The 19,580-nt window shown below is 39.9% G+C and overlaps 1 protein-coding gene across 3 annotated transcripts in view; it reads left to right on the forward strand.

The window, feature by feature from the left end:
- Positions 1-19,580, forward strand: part of phactr2 (phosphatase and actin regulator 2) — a 38,280-nt gene that overhangs the window by 4,093 nt on the left and 14,607 nt on the right. The window contains exon 1 of one of the 3 annotated variants that reach the window (XM_070841073.1): positions 2,640-2,729. The exons of 1 other annotated variant lie outside the window; for it this stretch is intronic. In XM_070841073.1, the coding sequence (XP_070697174.1) occupies positions 2,717-2,729 (13 nt within the window). In that variant the 5' untranslated portion in view covers positions 2,640-2,716. Of the gene's footprint in view, positions 1-2,639; positions 2,730-13,008; positions 13,202-19,580 lie in introns of those variants that run through there. One more of the 3 variants, XM_070841071.1, reaches the window with a different exon arrangement.

The following is a 19,580-nucleotide window of genomic DNA, read 5'->3' on the forward strand; positions in this document are numbered from 1 at the left end:
CTGCACCGCAGGACAATAAAATAGACTGACAAGAGAGGAAAGGAACACTATCCCATATGGTATTATAGTAGCTGCTCTTATGTAGTCAATAATGGTTGTGTGGACATTTACTTGTGTTTGCACTGGCTTAAACACACACACATACATACACACACACACACACACACAGATACTTGTCTCTCACTCTCAGTCCATCACTGCATTTCCACTTATCTTTTTCACAGGTGGAAGTTAATAGCAAAAGAGATGTATAAAGATCAGGAAATTAAAGATCAACTGTGCTTGATGAACACACAGGCACAAATATAGAAATATAGCAGTCTGTGTGTGTTTGTGTTTGTGTGTGTGTGTGTTTGTGTGTGTGTGTGTGTGTCTGTGTGTTTGTGTGTGTGTGTGTGTGTGTGTGTGTGTGTGTGTTTAAAAGGGGCTTGCAACACAAATAATCTTTTGTCAGGTGCTTTACAGCAAGCTGCAACATCCACCATCAAACTGTCACCGGCACATGTGTGACAGATTTACAGTGTTAAATGGCTTTTCACAACACCTGAGGGATCTCAAGTGTGTGTGTGCAGGACAGAAAAAACAGAAAGACCACGTATCTGCCTCTTAATCCTTCTTGCTGCAGAGGAAGGAAAAAGAAATGCAGAAATCTCTGATGTGAAACGACCATTTATTTCAAACTTTGGCAGAAAATTGATCATTTTGTTTGTTTGTAAGATTTCGTCAATTAAAGTCAGAAAAAGCAAACATTTTTAGATTGTTTTCAGGGCCTTTAATGAAAGTAGTGAAAGACTGTTTTAATGTATTAATATGTATTAATATAAAGACTGAGATGCACGTTTTCTTTTCTTGAAAATCATGAAAATGTTGCCTTTTTCTATCCTAAATCTGTAAATGTATCTACCTTAGTAACCATCTCTTTCATTGGTTGATAGCTTCAGGAATCTTTACTTATTTACATTTGCTGTAAACATGGGATAAATGTGTCAAAGCTGAGAAAGGTTAGTACGCGGTGCTGCCACAGACCTCTTGAGTCACACTCTGGTAACAGAGCTCAGTGTGTCAGTAAAAGCTAGCTGGACGTTGGCCAAAGCAGCCATCATCAGCCCGTGGAGGTCTACTTTAAAACAAACCATGTTGAGGCTCCATAGGAGTAATAATGCCCTGACCAACAGCCTCACGACACAACTGAGCAAACATGACTGACGTGCATAGGACAGCTGTTTTTGCAATTTCCAGCAGCTCTCCAAGTAAATCTGTACAGATATGGCCATATATAGTTAGAACATGAAGCTGTAGAAATAAAGCTGTGTGCTGTTTGTTTCTCCCCAGTCACTGTCATCTTATGGCCTCATATCGGCATCTAAAGCACAGTCATGGTTTATATTTTCTTTATGAAACATCATGTCTCTAATCTGATGCCTTCATCATGTGGTTCTTATGAAAGACCTCACTCTACAGCATCAATCTGTCCTCCATCTCTTTCTGTGCCCGTCTCTTTCTCTGTCTGCCTCTCTCACTCTCTAAAGACTGAGATGCAAGTTTTCATTTCTGATTTCAAAATATTTGTAAAACCCCCATATTTATATTTCAATAAGCAAAGAATAAATTAGAATTAAGGCTGAATCAATTAGTCAGAAACATCGGCAAACATTTTTATTAATCATTTTTTTATAGCAAAATGCCAAACATCTCCCGGTTCCAGCATCTCAGATAGGTTAGGTTGTTGCTTTTTTGTGGTTTTACATCATTGGACCTTTGAGTGGATGAAAATGCAACACAAAGAATTCATCTTGGATTCTGTGAGGCTGTGATGGGCATTCTGTGTGACATTTATATCGAATAAACAAACAAAAATATACATCAACACATAAAATATACATTGACTGCATAAAATCCGGTTCAAACAACCCAAAAAACTGGTGATGCAAACATAGCTTTCATAGTATATCCATATGGTGATGATGTTGCTTATCACCTTGGCAGTGAGGCAGTAATCACGGTAAGTGACACATCACTGCTACTGGATCTGCACTTTAGACTTTCATATACCCAACACATCTGCTGTCCACTTTTACTGTCATGCTGATAATGTGACAGTGGGGCCTGTTCATATTTGCCGAAGATGGCTGCAATAAAAATGTAGATAAAGGAGATTGTGACAAGGAAAAGTAAACGAGCTAAATATACAGCTCACCTCCTGCTTTTTGATGCGTCCCCTCTCCTCTCCTCTCCTCTCCTCTCCTCTCCTCTTACATCCTACGTCACTGTGGGACCTCAACACAGGATGGAGAGTAAGAAAAAATAAATTGCGAGACTGAAGCCAGACTCTGTAGCTGGTGGATTGAGGAAAAACTTGACAGGCAGGGAGATGGAGATAAATGCAGGGGGAGACACAGATTGGGAGGGAGAATGAGGAACTGAGATGGAAACAAACATTAAGTTTTAATGCTCTTCGTTGTAGCGGAGGGGAGGGGCGAGTGAGTTGCAGACAGTGGAGAGAGACCAAGGGAGGGAGGGCACAGCAATGAAGGAGGGAAGTAGACAGCGAGAGAGAGAGAGAGAGAGGGAGGGGAGAGAGAACAGGAGAAGAGGGAAGACTGTGAGAAAGGGTGGAGGGGGAGTCAGTGGGGGGAGGGAGGGAGGCAGAGAGGTGGCGTGTCGGGAAGAGCCAAGGATCAACTCACACTGCTGATAATATTCCCTGGGTCAAGTCATGGAAAATGACGGTAAGCTTTCTTCTGATATAATAAGCTGAGCTTCCTTCTGTATCTCTGTCTCTGTGCATGTGCTGTCCAGTGTCTCAGTGACCTTCTGTGTCTGTGTTAATGTAACAGAGGGCAGGTTAGATACACACACACAGATCCGTTCCACCACTTGTTCTTCTTTTCCTCCCATTCTGTCCTCACATGAGGCTTAGTTTGTCACCTGTTAGCCAGCGACGGAGACACAGGCTGTAAATTCTCAGCCTATATTCTTTTATTTATGAACCAGCCTGCTGGCAGCGTTTCAGTTTAATTTGAAGGTAGCTTTGTTAAAGAAATTAAAAGGTGAGTCATAGTGCATTTGAGCATGCACGAGTCAGTATTGGCGGCTTTGACTGGTGACATGAGTCAATTTGTATGAGCATCTGACCACTGCTGTCAGAGATCATTTGGCTGGGTGGCTGACACGCTGGAGCGGGTGCTCTCTCCTTCTCCTTTGCCTCATTTCATAATCTGAAGTAAATATGCGGCATAGAGCAATGACATCAACACACAGTCATGCATTAAAGGAGAGGAACATTTCTTTAAAGACGCAAACAACTACACTGTATGCAATATTGATAGGATGCTAATGCTGCAAGTAGAACACTTAATAACATTAAGGTTGGCTGTATCTTCACTTAACCAGGCTTCTGGTTCGCTGGCCCATTTAGGCAGTGCCTATGGAGAAGTGATGACTCTGGTCTTAACTTTAAAAGCATTTATAGTTTAATAAGTCTTCCCACAGTTGCATTGTGGCATTAGAGTTTCTCATATGACTCAGATGAAACCACCTCTAATGTAACTTTATTGTCAGTATTTCTATAGAGGAAAGAAAACTTACTAATAATTACAGGTGGGCTTGGCTGGCAGCCATCTTTAGTGTATTAGACTAAATCACAAATACAACGGTGCAATGGTTGGTGTCACACTCAGCTAGAGGAGGCAGGCAGGCTATATTGGGCCCACGTTATCTAATATAGTTTAATTACTGTTTGCAGTGGCTGTCATAACATATCAGAGTGTTTAATAGGCAAAAAGCCCCTGCTGTCAAGTGTTTATAAAGAAAGCCATAAATTTATGGCAGAGATGATGTCAAGACTCCAGTTGTTTTCTTCTTTGTTGTTGTTTTAGGTAAGTTTAATAAATCCAATCCAATAAATCCACTTTAATTCTTTGTGTGTGTGTGTGTGTGTTTGCGTGTTTGCCTGTGCTAATGGAGATGTAGGCTGAGTATTGAATGGGTGCACAACAAATGATCACTGTTGTAGATTTGTGAAACAGCATTTTGCAAGGCAAAGCAGCATCTGTGTGGTGTGTGCACACCTGCATATGCATGTTATGTGATGCGTGTGTGTCTGCAGTGAGTACGAATGGGTGATAACACTCTTCTCTCTATTTTCTCTGCTCATTGTTGACTTTATACGTGTCATATTCTGTGACTGTGTACAGTAGATACTGTAAGGTGAGACTGAATGTGTATATTTGCATCTGTCCATTTGACTAAAGTACTTTACCACTATGGTCTTTACAATATGGACAAATTTGTCATGAGTACAGTTGAAGCTCTGTGTTTACATCCTGTTTGCTGCACACCCACCTCTGCAGCCAGGACGACTGAAACTACGAAGGTTGCTAACTTCATTTATTCTGAAGTGACAAATGCATTATCAGCTTCTGCAGTTTGCAACTGTCTCTGTAAGATATGTCTATTTGTCTCTGTCACACACCCATTTAAATGGATATCATACTTGCCCTGGCAACATACTTCCAGCTTGGCAGATGGATCTACTTGTTTGGCAGGTACATCTGTTTTTTTAAAGAGAAATATCCTCATGTCACTGTAATGATTCAATGAATTACCTAATGATAAGAAATTTTCATCTTAGTCATGAAAATGTTGCCTTTGCCTATCCTGGCTGCTAAATCTGTAAATGTATCTACCTTAGTAACCATCTCTTTCATTGGTTGATAGCTTCAGGAATCTTTACTTATTTACATTTGCTGTAAACATGGGATAAATGTGTCAAAGCTGAGAAAGGTTAGTACGCGGTGCTGCCACAGACCTCTTGAGTCACACTCTGGTAACAGAGCTCAGTGTGTCAGTAAAAGCTAGCTGGACGTTGGCCAAAGCAGCCATCATCAGCCCGTGGAGGTCTACTTTAAAACAAACCATGTTGAGGCTCCATAGGAGTAATAATGCCCTGACCAACAGCCTCACGACACAACTGAGCAAACATGACTGACGTGCATAGGACAGCTGTTTTTGCAATTTCCAGCAGCTCTCCAAGTAAATCTGTACAGATATGGCCATATATAGTTAGAACATGAAGCTGTAGAAATAAAGCTGTGTGTTGTTTGTTTCTCCCCAGTCACTGTCGTCTTATGGCCTCATATCGGCATCTAAAGCACAGTCATGGTTTATATTTTCTTTATGAAACATCATGTCTCTAATCTGATGCCTTCATCATGTGGTTCTTATGAAAGACCCCACTCTACAGCATCAATCTGTCCTCCATCTCTTTCTGTGCCCGTCTCTTTCTCTGTCTGCCTCTCTCACTCTCTTTCGAGCTCGCTTTCTCTCAAGCTCTCTGGCTGTCTGTCTGGCAGGATGTCAACTATTGATTTATACAGGCTGCATTTTAGCAATGATGGCGTCTTATGGGTTGTGCCAAACAGAATACAACAAACAGGAGATCAGGTTTCAGACTCTCTGGCTGGCATATGAGAAGAGGAAGTGAAATGACAGTAAACACTACTGTACTGTTGCAATAAAAGACCATGCAGCTAATATATGGAGCATATATGACGTATGTGCGTACGTGTATGTGCAGTAGTGATACACGGATCAGCTCTGATGTTATCTCAACCCACCTGTAAATATAAGCATAAGTCATAAGCCTTTTCTCTCAAGTGTGATGTGAAAATGCTGCATGGAAAATTGAAAAACCCACATGCAAATTTTTCCCGTGACAACTGCGCACACCGAGACTGGAAGAAGATTTGCGGTCCATCCAATTTGGAGAGGTACACAGAACATTTGATTGCCCACGACAGTCAGGTTGGCTATATATATATATATATATATATATATATATATATATATATATATATATATACTGTAACAGTTTACTTAAAGAAGCTGCTTTCACCCTTAAAGTGTCTCCTTGCGCGCAGTTATGCCACTGCAGTAAAAGATGTGGGACTTTTAAGCAGTACAACAATAAACTGTAGTTGTAAGCTTGGCAGGACTTTGCAGAGGAGACAGAATTAAAGTTTTAGCTCCTGAAATAAATGTTTTAGACATCTCTGATGGAGCTCAGGAGGACGGCATGAATTTCAGCCCTCATCGCCTGCAATGCTTTGACTTATATTGTCAGAAATTGCAGTTTTTATCACGTACAACTCGGATCCTACGGACGCTACTGCAGCTAACACTATATTTTCATATGTGTTGCATGTGCTCAACTCATTGGTCTCTCTTCCAACGGCCTCAATATGAGTGGAAAAGTTGGTGTATTGATAAAAGCAAAAATAAATCAGGACGTACATGAAGTATGTGACTTAGACGTCTAGTGAAGCTTTCATTCCACACAAGAGACGACAAATGGCAGATGAAGCCTGATGAAAACAGCAGATCTGTGTGAAGTGATGAGGAGATTGTAATCTTCCTCAAATTAATAGAGCTACATGAAACAGACCAAAATTCCACATTACCATTTTTTTTGTGATGGATGTATTCTTTTAATTACATTCCCTTGTTGCGCCATCTTCCTCTGCAATGGTTTAAAGGAGAATTAGCACCGCCAGCTCCACCTCCTTATATTCGCACAACAGTAATAAATGAAAATGTGCACTCGTTAGCATTTGATTTGCAGATTTTCTAGAAATTCAGTGAAAATCTTGAGGTGAATTTGGATGGGAACTTGACAGCAGTAAGTAGCTGGTTGAGAATATAAGTTTTTAGTAATGACAGGGTACCCTCACGCATACGCTTCGACACCAGCTAACCCAGAATTTTCTGGTCATTAACAATCCCAACGATGGCATTTTGACAAATTTTGCTAATCGTGTGTATTTGACAGACAGATTTGAACAATTGCACAATGAATGATGAGATTTCTGTGGTTGTGTAGTGTGACCATTTAAGAACAGTTTCTCTCCACTCAGCTTGGCTTGCTTGTATAACTGAGCCTGTTCCTTTCTGAGTCACACTTGACTGTTATGACAGTTTGGTGCAGACTGTTGTGGTACAGAGATGACCAGTCTCTGACTGTAGAACGGGTTAGCTGCTCCAGAAGTGGGAAAAGCCATGGTTGGAACTTCACACACTTAAACCACTTTGTAATTATGCATGAAGGGGCTGTTTGCAACTATGTATAACTGTAAGAAAGTGCCCCATGCTTTTTACTGAACAGTCATGAATGAACAAAATCATTTTTTGCAAATTACCCTGAATGACACACACATGCACGTAGGTTCCCTGTCATTTGGCTATGACAATATTATGAGACCGTACCCTGTCAGAAAGAGTTTAATGAATAAATCAAGGAGCCGGCAGAGAGGCTCTGAAAGGTAGCACTTAAACAATTATTACCCTTGTTCCGCTGAGGCTACTACTTAATATTTGATGACTCCTTTCCTTTTGTCTGGCCCCTCTCCTCCTCCTCCTCCTCCTCCTCTCCTGTCTTTCCTTTTGCTGTTCCGGTCAACGTAAAGGTCAGGCTCCCTCAGCTGATCTCTGTTATTTAGTGTCAGGACAAACTGGACCCAGTTCCTTGACATACAAATTCCCATAATCAACAGAATGTCCTTTTGACTTTGTTTATATTCCCAAAGATCCCCATTTTGGTTGCTGTATTCTTGTACATTTACAGTAAAAGCATCAGATTGATTTAAGCTAAATCCAGAGGGAGTTTCCCCCCATTTCCACAGAAGAATGAGGAGTTTGAAGCAGCAGTGGCCAAAAGGGTCAATAATGAGTTTTTGACCAGAAGCTTCCAAAGAATAGATGATCAAACATGGCCTCTCCCTTTCTGCCTGCCTCATGCCCACACACATTGACCTTTTGTCATAAGGCCAATGTCTTAAAGTGTATACAGTAAAACTGGGGACAATACATGTTTCACATCAATTAAAGAAACAAAATGAAAAAAGTAATATCATATTGGAATTAATGCAGATAAACATGATGAGCATGTTGAAAGTCCGCTGCTTTTTGTCAGAGCTTAAAAAAATGACTCCTAATTAGATTGTGGTGTGTTTTTGTTTGCCATATCTCACAAATCCATATGATAATTGTGACAGAATTTCACAGAAATGTCTAATAATAGGACAAAATGATGAGGTGATGACATTTTATATCCATCCGTACATCCCATCCTGGTGAACGTGATATCTCAGGAACACCTGGAACAAACATCCATTTGGACTCAAGGATGAATCAAAGGTCAAAGGTCACTGTGACCTGGCTCAAGAATTCATATGCTAATAGGGTGATAACATGATGACACTTTATACCCAGAAGGTCAAAGGTCAACTTCATTATGAAATCATAACATTGATACAGGAAAAACTTTTCTGGCCATCATTCAACAACATTACTCAGGTTATTCAATTGAATAACTGAATAGGTGACGCTAATCTTGGGTCTGGATAGAGATGGATCTGTTGACTGCAGCTTGACTGGTTGGCGTAGGCATATAACCGCGAGGCATAATTATAGTTTCCTTTTCAGCAGATGGAGTGTCAACTGTAATGAGCAAGGGACAATTTAATTATAAACACATACAGACTTGAACAGAAATGACAAGAGAATACAAATAATATAAGAAAGATCTGTAAAATATGTTCTTAAACCCACCACACAAGCTGTAATAAAACTATAAACATTAATAGTTGAAGACATGCTGAATACATCCATCTCAATCATCAATGTGAAAAGCAACATCACCATCATCACTCACCGGTATTTTATACACAACTGATCATCATTTGAACAATTTGATGTCAGTGAAGACAAAATCCTCACAGTGTCAGAGCTGACCTTTGGTGAGCTGGATCTCAAGCCCTCAATTTTTTTCTGTCTGGGTGCATTTGGGTCGTACTCCTGGGTCAAATTCAGTGCACTTTACAACAAGTTAATGTTATTACCTCCCTGTCACTGCTAACACAGTCACTCTCTTCTGTTAACTTTACTAAGTAGTTCCATCCTCCTGCCCTGTCTTTATCCTCCCACCTCCCATCCTGTCTCAATTATCCACTTCCATCTTATTCACTAACGACAGTCCCTCGCATTATTGTTTGCAGTACAAACACCTGGATTTGGAATATATTCTAAGGCTCTCAAACTGTTAAATATAGTGCTTCAATTCAAATTCAGCACACTCAACATATTCATTCATTTTTTTATGATCGTGAGAGAAAATACAAATCAGTCAAAGTGCACATGTAAAGAAAATGCAGCCAATCATGTCATATTATTGACTGATTGCACATGAGTCACTTGACTGTATTCAATGGTGGAAATTTTCCTGTGTGAAAGTGCAAAATTTGTATTGCTGTTTGCTGCTGGCTTTATTTTTTCCTGTCGCAGCGATTCATAGCAGAAGTGTGTTCTCTTATGTGACTACGCATACATGCCGAAACTATTTTTTACGCTCCAGTGACTCAGGGGGGAAAACAAAAGAGTGTACAATGGTGACGTGGAAAAGCAGAAATAAAAGTTTTACAATCAAATTGAACAAGAAGAACTTAATGACAAATCATCACTTATTTAAGTTAAATAGGTAACACTAGATGGCAGTCTTGGCCTTAATGGAGATTCATTTCACCTACTGATCAGGCAAGTTTGATTTAGAAATATCACCCTATATGTGTGTATGAGTGTGTGTGTGTGTGTTTACTTGTACAGCTATCATTGTGAGGACTAATTTGAGTTAGACCTTGTGAGTGAGGACATTTTTGGGAAGTGAGGGCAATTTGGCCAGTCCTCACAAATTTTGAGGGTTAAAATTAGATTTAGTTTAAGGTTAATGTAAGGGTTAGGGTTAAAGATTGAGTTCAGATGGTTAAGTTGAGGGTAAGGGGCTGGGGAATGCATTATGTGAATGAAGGTCCTCGCAAGCATAGAAGTACAAGGTTGTGTGAGTTTGTGCACTGATTGCTGTCTGACCGCTCAATTTTTTGTTGACAGTGATGACAGACAAATCTCTCTCTATCTCTCTCTCTCTCACACACACACACACACACACACACACACACAGAATACGGGACATTACACTCTAGTTGACCCCCCCCCCTCATTAAGGGGGAGAAGTGTCTGGCTTGGTTTTCCACAGCCATCAGTGAGAGGTGGCCTGAGCTCGCATGTCTAATATTAAACAGATATTATGTTTCTGTCCTCCTATCAAAGGATTTAAAGGCCTTGCTGTGACAGACCTTGACAGATTTCTGCCTTTGCTCCCTTTTGACCCACTCAAAGCTGGATTCAGGGTTCACTGTCATCTCCTTTTTTCGAATAAATCGCCTCTGGAATAAAAAATTACTGCACTGACTCTCCCCAGACGTTGTCCAGACCATAGGCTCATTTATTCACCGTGGACTGTAAGCTTCATATATCTTGCCACGCTGGGGTTTGTCAATTCCTGAGCCCACAGATATCTTTACATGCTTAATTTTTTTTTTATTTGTTGCTGTAAGATTGTCTCTGTGGAATATCTTTAAACCAACAGTTAGACACAGTGACAATGAAACCAAAACTAATACAGTTCCTCTTTATTTATTTCTTTATTTTTAGTTCTTTACGGCAGTTGATTCTCCTGCCTATTCGTTATTACAGGAAACTAAGCTAAAGTTAGACTTTAGAAATAGAAATCAAGATTTATTCACAAAAACATAAATTAAGGCTTACATTTCAAAAATATGTGTTTTTACAGAGTGACAATGTGGTCGGGAAGGAGCTTTAAGTATGTGCCATGGTAGAGATTAGTATTAGTATATTAGTATAAATAGATAGTATCTATTAAACCTTGTGCTATACCATACAATATGATATCATACCATCAATATCAATCATATTAGTGCTGCATTTAACCAGAATAAAAAATAGTAAAAAATGCCAATCACAAGTTCTCAGAGCCAAAGGTGACTCCACTGTCCAGCTAAATGTGCCAAAACTCCAAAATACACTAATTGTAATGATATAAAACAGAGAAAAGAAGGGAACCCTCACATTTAAGCAGCTGTACAAGCCTGACACAAGTCATTCATTAAAACTTGTACTATACCACCTCTCAATAACAAATAACTCTAAATGCTTTTAATAAGGCATGGAAAGGATTTAGGACAAGATATAAAGGAAATATTAAAAGTCACATTTAGGGCTTTAAAAGAGAAATAAAACAAAAAATATCAAAAAAGTGAATTAAGGAGATGAATCAGGAGACTAATTAATTGACTAAAAGCTGAAATGATTAGTTGACTGGCTGAAAATGAAGCAAGCGATCGCTGTCTGTATCAAGTTAAAATGTCAAACATTTTTAATTACAGTTAATTTAAGCCTCAACGTGGAGGATTAGCGTTTTTTATTGGTCTTATATGATAATAACTAAATACCTTTGGTTTTTGGACATCTGAGGCTTTACATTTTGATGCACACTTTTCAACAAATCAAGAAAATTACCTGCAGATAATGGAAATACCTTTTAGTTGCAGGTCTTATTGACTTGAAATACATCATGCCATACCTTTTACCCTAACAGCCATCATGTCGCCATCCCTCCTTATCTCTCCCTGCTTCAGGGGATAAGGAAGTCTATTTGTGGATCTCTGATATCTAACATGTGCACCACAGAATGCCTATAGTCCAGGGTTTGCACATCTTTAAAAGCTATTAGACCCTACTTTAAAGACATGGAAGGAGTACTGAAGTTCTTTACGTAAATAAAAAATGAAATGCAATATAAAAACACTCCATTAGAGGTCCTGCATTTAAATCCTAATGAAGTAAAAGCACATAAGTATTATCAGCAAAATGTACTAAAGGAGCAAAAGTAAAAGTACTTGATCTGCACTTATACAACTTATATATCATTACCCTATATATATATATATATATAAAGCAGTATTTTACTGTCACAGTTGGCTGATGTGGAGCTACTTTACTGTATATGCACAGTTTGGTAGTTTTGTCCAGTGTGAGTTGGGCTCCTCCTGGAGGTCATAAAATAAACCTGAGGGGTTGTGGGATGATTCATGTGAGAGAAAAGAAGAAAAAACTACTACTACTACTACTACTTTTTAAAACAATGGATAATTTGACGTCTTTTGGCCTCAAACTTTGAATTAAATGAAACCATCTGAGAAGTTTGTTTGTGATAAAGTGCTTTTTTCCCCAAGAGGTCATGACCTAAATAGGTGAGATCAGTGGTTTAATCATATTTGCTTTATTTTATAAACTCATCACGAGTTCATTTGAAATCTTAATCTAAAAAGTAATTAATAAAAAAGTCCAATATTTCCTATAAGTATAAAGCAACAAAATGAATATAAGTACCTCAAAGTGTCACTTCATTACTTTACGCCACTGTTAATTCAGCTATCAAACCCAACATCATTGCAGTGGTGGAGGAAATATTGGGACACCACAGTGTAGAAATAGTGCTCTGTGCTGCATTCAAAACCTTACACAAGTAAAAGTACACAAGTATTACCATGAAAATGTCCTTAAGGCATGCATACTAAAACTACCCTTTAGGCAGAGTGGCTCATTTCAAAATAATATGGCTTATTAATGTCTTAATGTGAAGGACTGAGCAGCATCACTAGCAAACTATGAGAGCAGCAACCACTTTATAGGTGAGCTTACTCCAAAATAATACATCATAGTTTAGACTATCTGTATTTTGCATTAACAATCAGAAAAGTCATGTTGTGAAGTAAATGTGGGAGTTTAAAGTACAATTCCAGCCTCAAAATACAGTCCTGGTAGAGAAGCTTAGAGCTGCATAGAATGAACCACTCATGCAAAGTACAAGTCCCTTAAAAGTGCTGTTTTGCGCACAGTGGTGTGTTTTTTCTGATGATTTCCTGAGTAAATCGGTGTGTGGAGGTGTCGGACCCCGCCACCCTTTGACCCCAGCAGCGCCTCTAATCTGTCCGGAGGAATGAGAGACATTCTTCAGCTGCTCACAGGAGGAGGAAGCGGTGGGAGGGGAAGTTACGACGTAGCAGCGACTCAGTCAGTCAGTGAACCAAGTTTCCAGCGACTCAGCCATCACGGACTGACACCGTGTTTGCATTTTGAAATGAACTCACTCGGCGGCTGCGGGCGAGATACGAGGCCGTGATAGTGGGGTTTGTTTTTGGGGGGGAGGGCGGCTCGGTCCGGCCCGGTGCTCCGGAGAAGCTGAATATGGGTCAGACTGCCGTGTCTGCCGTGTCCCAGACTGCGAGCGGTGAGTGTGTGTGTGTGTGTGTGTGTGTGTGTGTGCCCGCGCGCGCTCCCTCCCTCTCTCTCTCTCTCTCTCTCTCTCTCTCTCTCTCTCTCTCTCTCTCTCACACACACACACACACACATTCCGCTATCTTTACTGAGGATGTCTGCTCCTTTTTTCGCTTTTTGTCGTCTAATTTGTGGAAACTTGCGCACAGTTGAGCTCAAACAAAGCGCCCAGTGGCTCCACGCTAATAGGAAGTGAGCTCACTAGATGTGTGTTAAAGTGATTCAAACGCTGTTGCATCATTAAGTCACTGTCCGTCTTTCTAAATGTCTTTCTGCTCGTGTGAGGGTTGGAGTGACAGAGCCGAGAGTCTGAGCAGGCTGCAGTGTGTGTGTGTGTGTGTGTGTGTGTGTGTGTGAGAGAGAGAGAGAGAGAGAGAGAGAGAGAGAGAGAGAGAGAGAGAGAGAGAGAGGATGTGTTGTGTAACCAAAAGAGTTGTTTATAAGGCTGCATTGTTGCTGCTGGCTAATGAAGTGCACTGTTTGATGTGAGTTTATGTATTTAGCAGCCGGTTTGACATGGGTCCAGATGAACGGAAGGAGAGCAGCTTAGTTTGTTTTCCTAAAAGAGACCAGAGATTGAGCAGAGGACTATCTGAAGCCCGTCTAGCTCATTTGCGATCAAAGTGGATTTACATTCAATTTTGCAGTCAGGAACCTGATAACCAAGACAGCATTGTGTCAAATTCAGCATGTGGGGCTGTTTTTTTTATCTTTGTCTTGAGCTCTGAGAGTTACAAAGCTCAAGATGTTGGTTTTGTCAGAGCTGGAGTTTCCCCAAAGTCTGCAGCGACTGATCGATTGACTGTTTGGCCTGACACATTTCCCAGAGCTCAAGATGGTGTTGCTGAAAATACTCTATTATGTCCTACAAAACCAAGAAATAATCAGTTGACGATGATGTGAAATAAAGAAAAGCAGGAAATGCTCCAAATCAAAGGGCTAAAACTGGAGATTTGTGTGTGGTGTTTTTGCCCAGAAAAGTTCTTAAAAGATTATCAAAATAGTTTCAGATTATGTTTGTGTTGATCGACTAATCTGGGGTTCCGAATATTCTGCAGATTATTTTTTTTCAATTAATCACTTATTTGTTTGAAATGAAATGTCCGACAAAAAGGCCCAAACTTAAAGATATTCAATTGGTTGTCACATGAGAGAAAGAAAAGCGGCAAATCACCACTTGAGCCATCACATTTTTGTCAGTTTTGCTTGAAAAATGATCGACATCATTATCTGATTATCAAAGAAGGCCGAGCTCCTGATCGTTTTCCAGCTCTTGAATCGTCATTTCAGGTCAAGTTGTCACAGTTGTGTGAATTCCTATTTGGGTATTTTGTGCACTCCAAAAAAATAACCTTGGTGACAAAATAAAACAAAAAACCAACATGAAGTGTCAGCCTCAGTACTCCTTGGCATAGATCCTCCACGTCTGCTGTCTTAACATGTCCGTCCAAAATCTCCCAAATGGGTTTAGATAGATTGAGAAACCATTCAGTGACTCCTCGTGTCCTGTGTTTGATATTGAACCTCAGTGCTAACACCTGTTGCATCCTGCAGTAAATGTGCCTGCTGCACCCAGAGGCAGTTCTCCAAAAAAGACGTTGCACTGAATGCTTATTCTTGTTTAAGTCTACTTCTTCTTTGATCAGATATCTGCCTATTTTAAATCATAATTTTTGCCCAGCTGACACTGGCTTCACATCCCCCGGAAGCCGTGTCCACATCTTTTATATAGTCTATGAATAGTACCACGCAATCTTCATATGATATGATATGAGATCATATGATTCAATCAGAAGCTCTTGAGCATCTACTGAGTGGACCTTGTGGTGAGCGTTTACTTGTCAGCTGATGTTTCTGAGATTAAGATTGACCTTTTGATTTCTGTTTCATTTACGTAAAGTTGTTGGACCGCTGCTCTGTTAGTCAGGACAAAATGAAATACTGATGAGTTGTTTGTGTGAAACTCGTTTATCTTACTAACACAAGTAGTGAAGAAAAATTTACTTACACTTCTCCTTTAATTTCATCACTTAGACTCATCGTACAGACAGATTCTGTTCAGGTGTGTATAGTCAAAGACAGCAGAGGTTCAGGCACATTTTAACACAACCTGTTTGGATCACAGTAGTACAGCCTGTAACAGAAGGTACTAGCGACTAAAATAACAAATCTATAATCTTTTTTCACTCAGTGAAGCAACACAGAGCAACTTAAAAAATATATGAGGCTAAAATACACGAAGTTCTAGGAGTGTGTGAGAGTGAGCTGCACCTCCACAGTTCAGTGTTTCCTTGCCGTCTATGGTCCACATTTGTTCGCATTTTTTATGGGGCCGTTTTAAGGCAGTGACGAAGGACTCACAATGAAAACAAAACTAGATAGTTTTTATGATGCTGTCAGCATTTTATGTAAAACCAAATTGTTTTACAACACACTTCAGCCAAGACGCATAGGAACCTGAGGCTATAATAATGATCTGTGTGCTCTGCAAGGCTGCATTATGGATTTCATAATGATGCTGTGTGCTGAATCTACAGTACTAAGAGCAGGAGAGGGACGTGACTCTGTCAGGGTCTTATTGAAAGATCATTAACGTAAAGCTGATATTCTCCGAGGCTCAATGAGTTATGACTGTGCATTAAAACACAGTAAGGAAGCACTTTCCTGTGGGATTTCCTTTTGGGCTGTTACTCCTGACTTAATTCACGCTGCTAGGTCCTGTGAGTGTCATGAGTTAAGAAGTGCTGTGCCTCTCTGGCCCACATTGGAGAAAGACTTGGAAGAAATGACCAAAGTGTTGAAACTGCAGCTAATGCCCGGTGTCGCCCCTCCCTCCGCTCTCATCCAACACCTCATGTTGCCTTGTTTTCTTCTTCTTTCCTCCCCCCGTTTCTGCCCTCCTCTTTCCCACTTGCCCCACCTCAGTTTCCACCTCTCCCGTTCTTTCTCAGTCTTTTCGTCTCTTTTGTCTCTCTTTGCCCCTTCATCCCCCTTCATCTTCCTCTGTTCGTGATGTCTGGTTCTTCCCTCCCCGGTGACTTGCAGTGAAGGAAGGAAGCCTCTCCCTTTCCCCTTCTCCTCAACACATGTTCCTGCTGTAACGTCTGAAAAAAACCATGCTGGCTTGGTCACAATACATCGCCACATTAATCCTGCAATATGTTCCATACCGAACCCGAGAGCGTGTGCAGAAAAACAGCAGTTAAACCAGTTTAACTTAATATAAGTTTAGTGTAGTTGCCCCGTGTGCCTCGGAAGAGTTATTACAGTCCACTGAATAAATTCTATGTGTGATTACTTCATCGAGATGCCTGTTGAGTCTCAAGTTGTGTTTCTGATTATCCCACTCATGTCCACAGCTGCTGTATCTCCAAAACCTGACTCACTCCTCTAGCATAACACTGCAAGTCATCTATTTCAAAATAAAACGCCTCAGTGTGAAATCCAGTGTGGAATCGAGGAGCCGAGTCAGCGTTTGTAAAGTGGAACAACATCCCTGAGTTAACCTGTGGTGGATTGGAGCCACATTGTTGTAATTAAAAAGCTGAAGTCAGTATTGTTTTGGTAGGAATCCATTGCTTTTCTTGGACAGATCTATCTTGGCTTGAATACAAGATTGCTGTAAAACTGCAAATTATTGCAGTTCATTATACTTCCTGTTGTATTCATCAGCTTTTCTTGTAGCCCCACTGATGAGGGCTCACAGTTTACACTATATTTAATTTATCTGAGTATATGAAAAATAATGTGACAACACTGTGGTTAGGAAAAGTCCTGGTTTACTTCATCATGTCATGCATATCATACATAAAAGAGCTTTGTCATCATTTTTGTAATAATTAATGTGGTTAAGGTTAGGGAATGATTGTGGTCATACTTTAAAAAAAAAAAAAAAGACCTCCCATTGACCCATCCATCCTGCCTGACCCCCTCACCCTTACATGCACTTTGTCGTTCCATAACATTGTCACCTGACTTCCTCCCTTTCCTCCTGTCATGATCACTCTGTCACTTGAACATAAACACGTCATTCTGGGGCTCTTTCCGAAACGACTGATGCTGTCCGTCCTCTGTGGGTCAAAAGTCTCATTTTTGAAGGGTTGTCTCCTAAAGATTTTTCCACAACATCCCTCCATTACATCAAAATTAAGGGAATCAATACAGTCTCAGTTGTTGGAAAAAGAGAATCAGCTGATTAAGGCTCTGCTGCAGTGCAGATTCACAAATAGATATCAAGCTTTTGAACAATTGATTAATTACTTGATTTATGAGTTTCCTCCATTTTCTTCAAAAGTAACATTAGTGTACATGTATGGTGATTCTGATGTTATGATCTTGTCTGTTCACTCTCTCTCTCTCTCTCTCTCTCTATTCCTGTTTTCTTTTCTCTGTTCTCTACAGTTAACAATAATCTTTTATTTCAGTTTCTCTTTCAGTTCTTTTTTGTCTCTTTCTGTGCCCATTTGCTCTGTGAGTAATAAGTCCCATTGTCCCTATTTGGTTCCCACTAGAGGTTTAATAGTTGGGCTAATGTTGATGATAATTGTTGTTACTGATTTTTCCCATCATTAGCAGCACAAAGCAGCTGCTGAAATGCACCTATTGTTGTGATTTGATATCAACACAGGAACAGGAAATGAGTGTGTGTGTGTGTGTGTGTGTGTGTGTGTGTGTGTGTGTGTGTGTGTGTGTAGATGTACAGTATGTGTGTGTGTGTGAGAGCGTGAACTAAATTGGTGTCTGGGGAGAGCATGTACTGGGCTCAGCACTGCACTTTTCCATGTCTTCATTCTTGGTTTTTGTGTTGTCTTAATTGCTATGCTGTGTATGTAGATGTTTTTTTCACTAAATACTTTAACAGTCTGCCTTATGAGGTGAGAAAAAGGAAAATGCTACAGTAACTGAATCCACTTATTCTATTGTTTGTCATTATTGGAGCTCCACTTTATAATTTAGGCTGATGAGACATCTTTTTGTTGGTTTAGTTCTGCCGTGGACCACCCGATGTTTTAAACCTTATCTTTACATTTGATATAACACAGTATGCTCTCACTGAAACAAAACATTCATCTGCCATCATCAGTAGGTCAGAGGCAGTTAATGCTCATCAGTTTCAGCTCATCTCCATCAGTGTATTGAGCACCAGATGCCACCAACATCTAGTATTGGCATCAACCATCTGTTAGCGCTGTTGAGAGCCAACCAATCAACTGGGTATTGATTGGTTTCAATTGAACAGAAGGTCAGGATATGGATTTGCTCCATTAGATATGCCTATTCTTTTCAATAGTTTTGGTGCTATTGGGCTATCTAAATAACAATGCCTGTCAAATGTGCTGAACGTCTTCCAGCCAACGTTGCAGAGTGTGTTTTCGTCTTAAAAAGAATGAAGAAAACACTGCACTGTTTGCTTGTCAACCAGCTTTTATTATGTTTCTGTCAGTAGTTATTGAGAAGGACGTGAGCTGAGAACAGTTGGTCTGTTTGATGTTTTATTGATATTTGTCATCACATCTTTACCCATCAGCAGCCACAGCAAACCTCTGATTCAGTCATAACTGTTTGTGTGTATGGGCTCACATCTTTTTTTTTGTAAAGGAAGAATGAATTAAGTCCCGCTATTCATCTCCCTTTTAACGTTTTCCTGGAGGACTAAAATGTGTGTGTGTGTGTGTATAAAAGATTAGGGCAGGTCAGCATGTCTACATACACAAAGATAATTACGCACACACCACATCCTCATGATAGTGAGGGAGTTATTATTCTAACAGGTGTAGAACTAAATGTACGCTTATTGAATGTACTGTACTTGTTAAAACTGCCAAATGAAATGTTGAACATTAACACATACTATAATAATCCATTAAAAGCCAGTCACTGCAGACATTTTCATAAATGTAATCACATGATTGAAACATCAAAAAATGCCATTAAAAATGGTTCAAGATGGGACATCCTGTTTTCAAATCCTACATTTGTAGGCTTGCTGATTGCTGATACGGTGAAATAACTTTTCACGCATGAAAATAAACACATAGTAGAGTTTGAAAATCTTAGTCTCTGTCACCAGCACTGTAGGGGCCCCTGCAGGTATCAGGAGTAAAATATTTGGTAGAAGGAAATCATTTTATGCGTGTATATCAGTAGTTACAAGAAACACCATAAAACACACACAAGGTTGATGCATGATAAAAATAAAGAGGTATTAAACTCAAGTTCCCTTAATAGATTGTCCATTACTTCACCTGATGGCAGTTCATTACGAGCACTTCATTACATGACAACATATCTGTAAAGAGTAAACCAGGAATGCTGTCCATCAAGAGTTCAAC

Source organism: Pempheris klunzingeri, chromosome 12 (genome assembly GCF_042242105.1).
Source record: "Pempheris klunzingeri isolate RE-2024b chromosome 12, fPemKlu1.hap1, whole genome shotgun sequence".
Lineage (NCBI taxonomy): Eukaryota > Metazoa > Chordata > Actinopteri > Acropomatiformes > Pempheridae > Pempheris > Pempheris klunzingeri.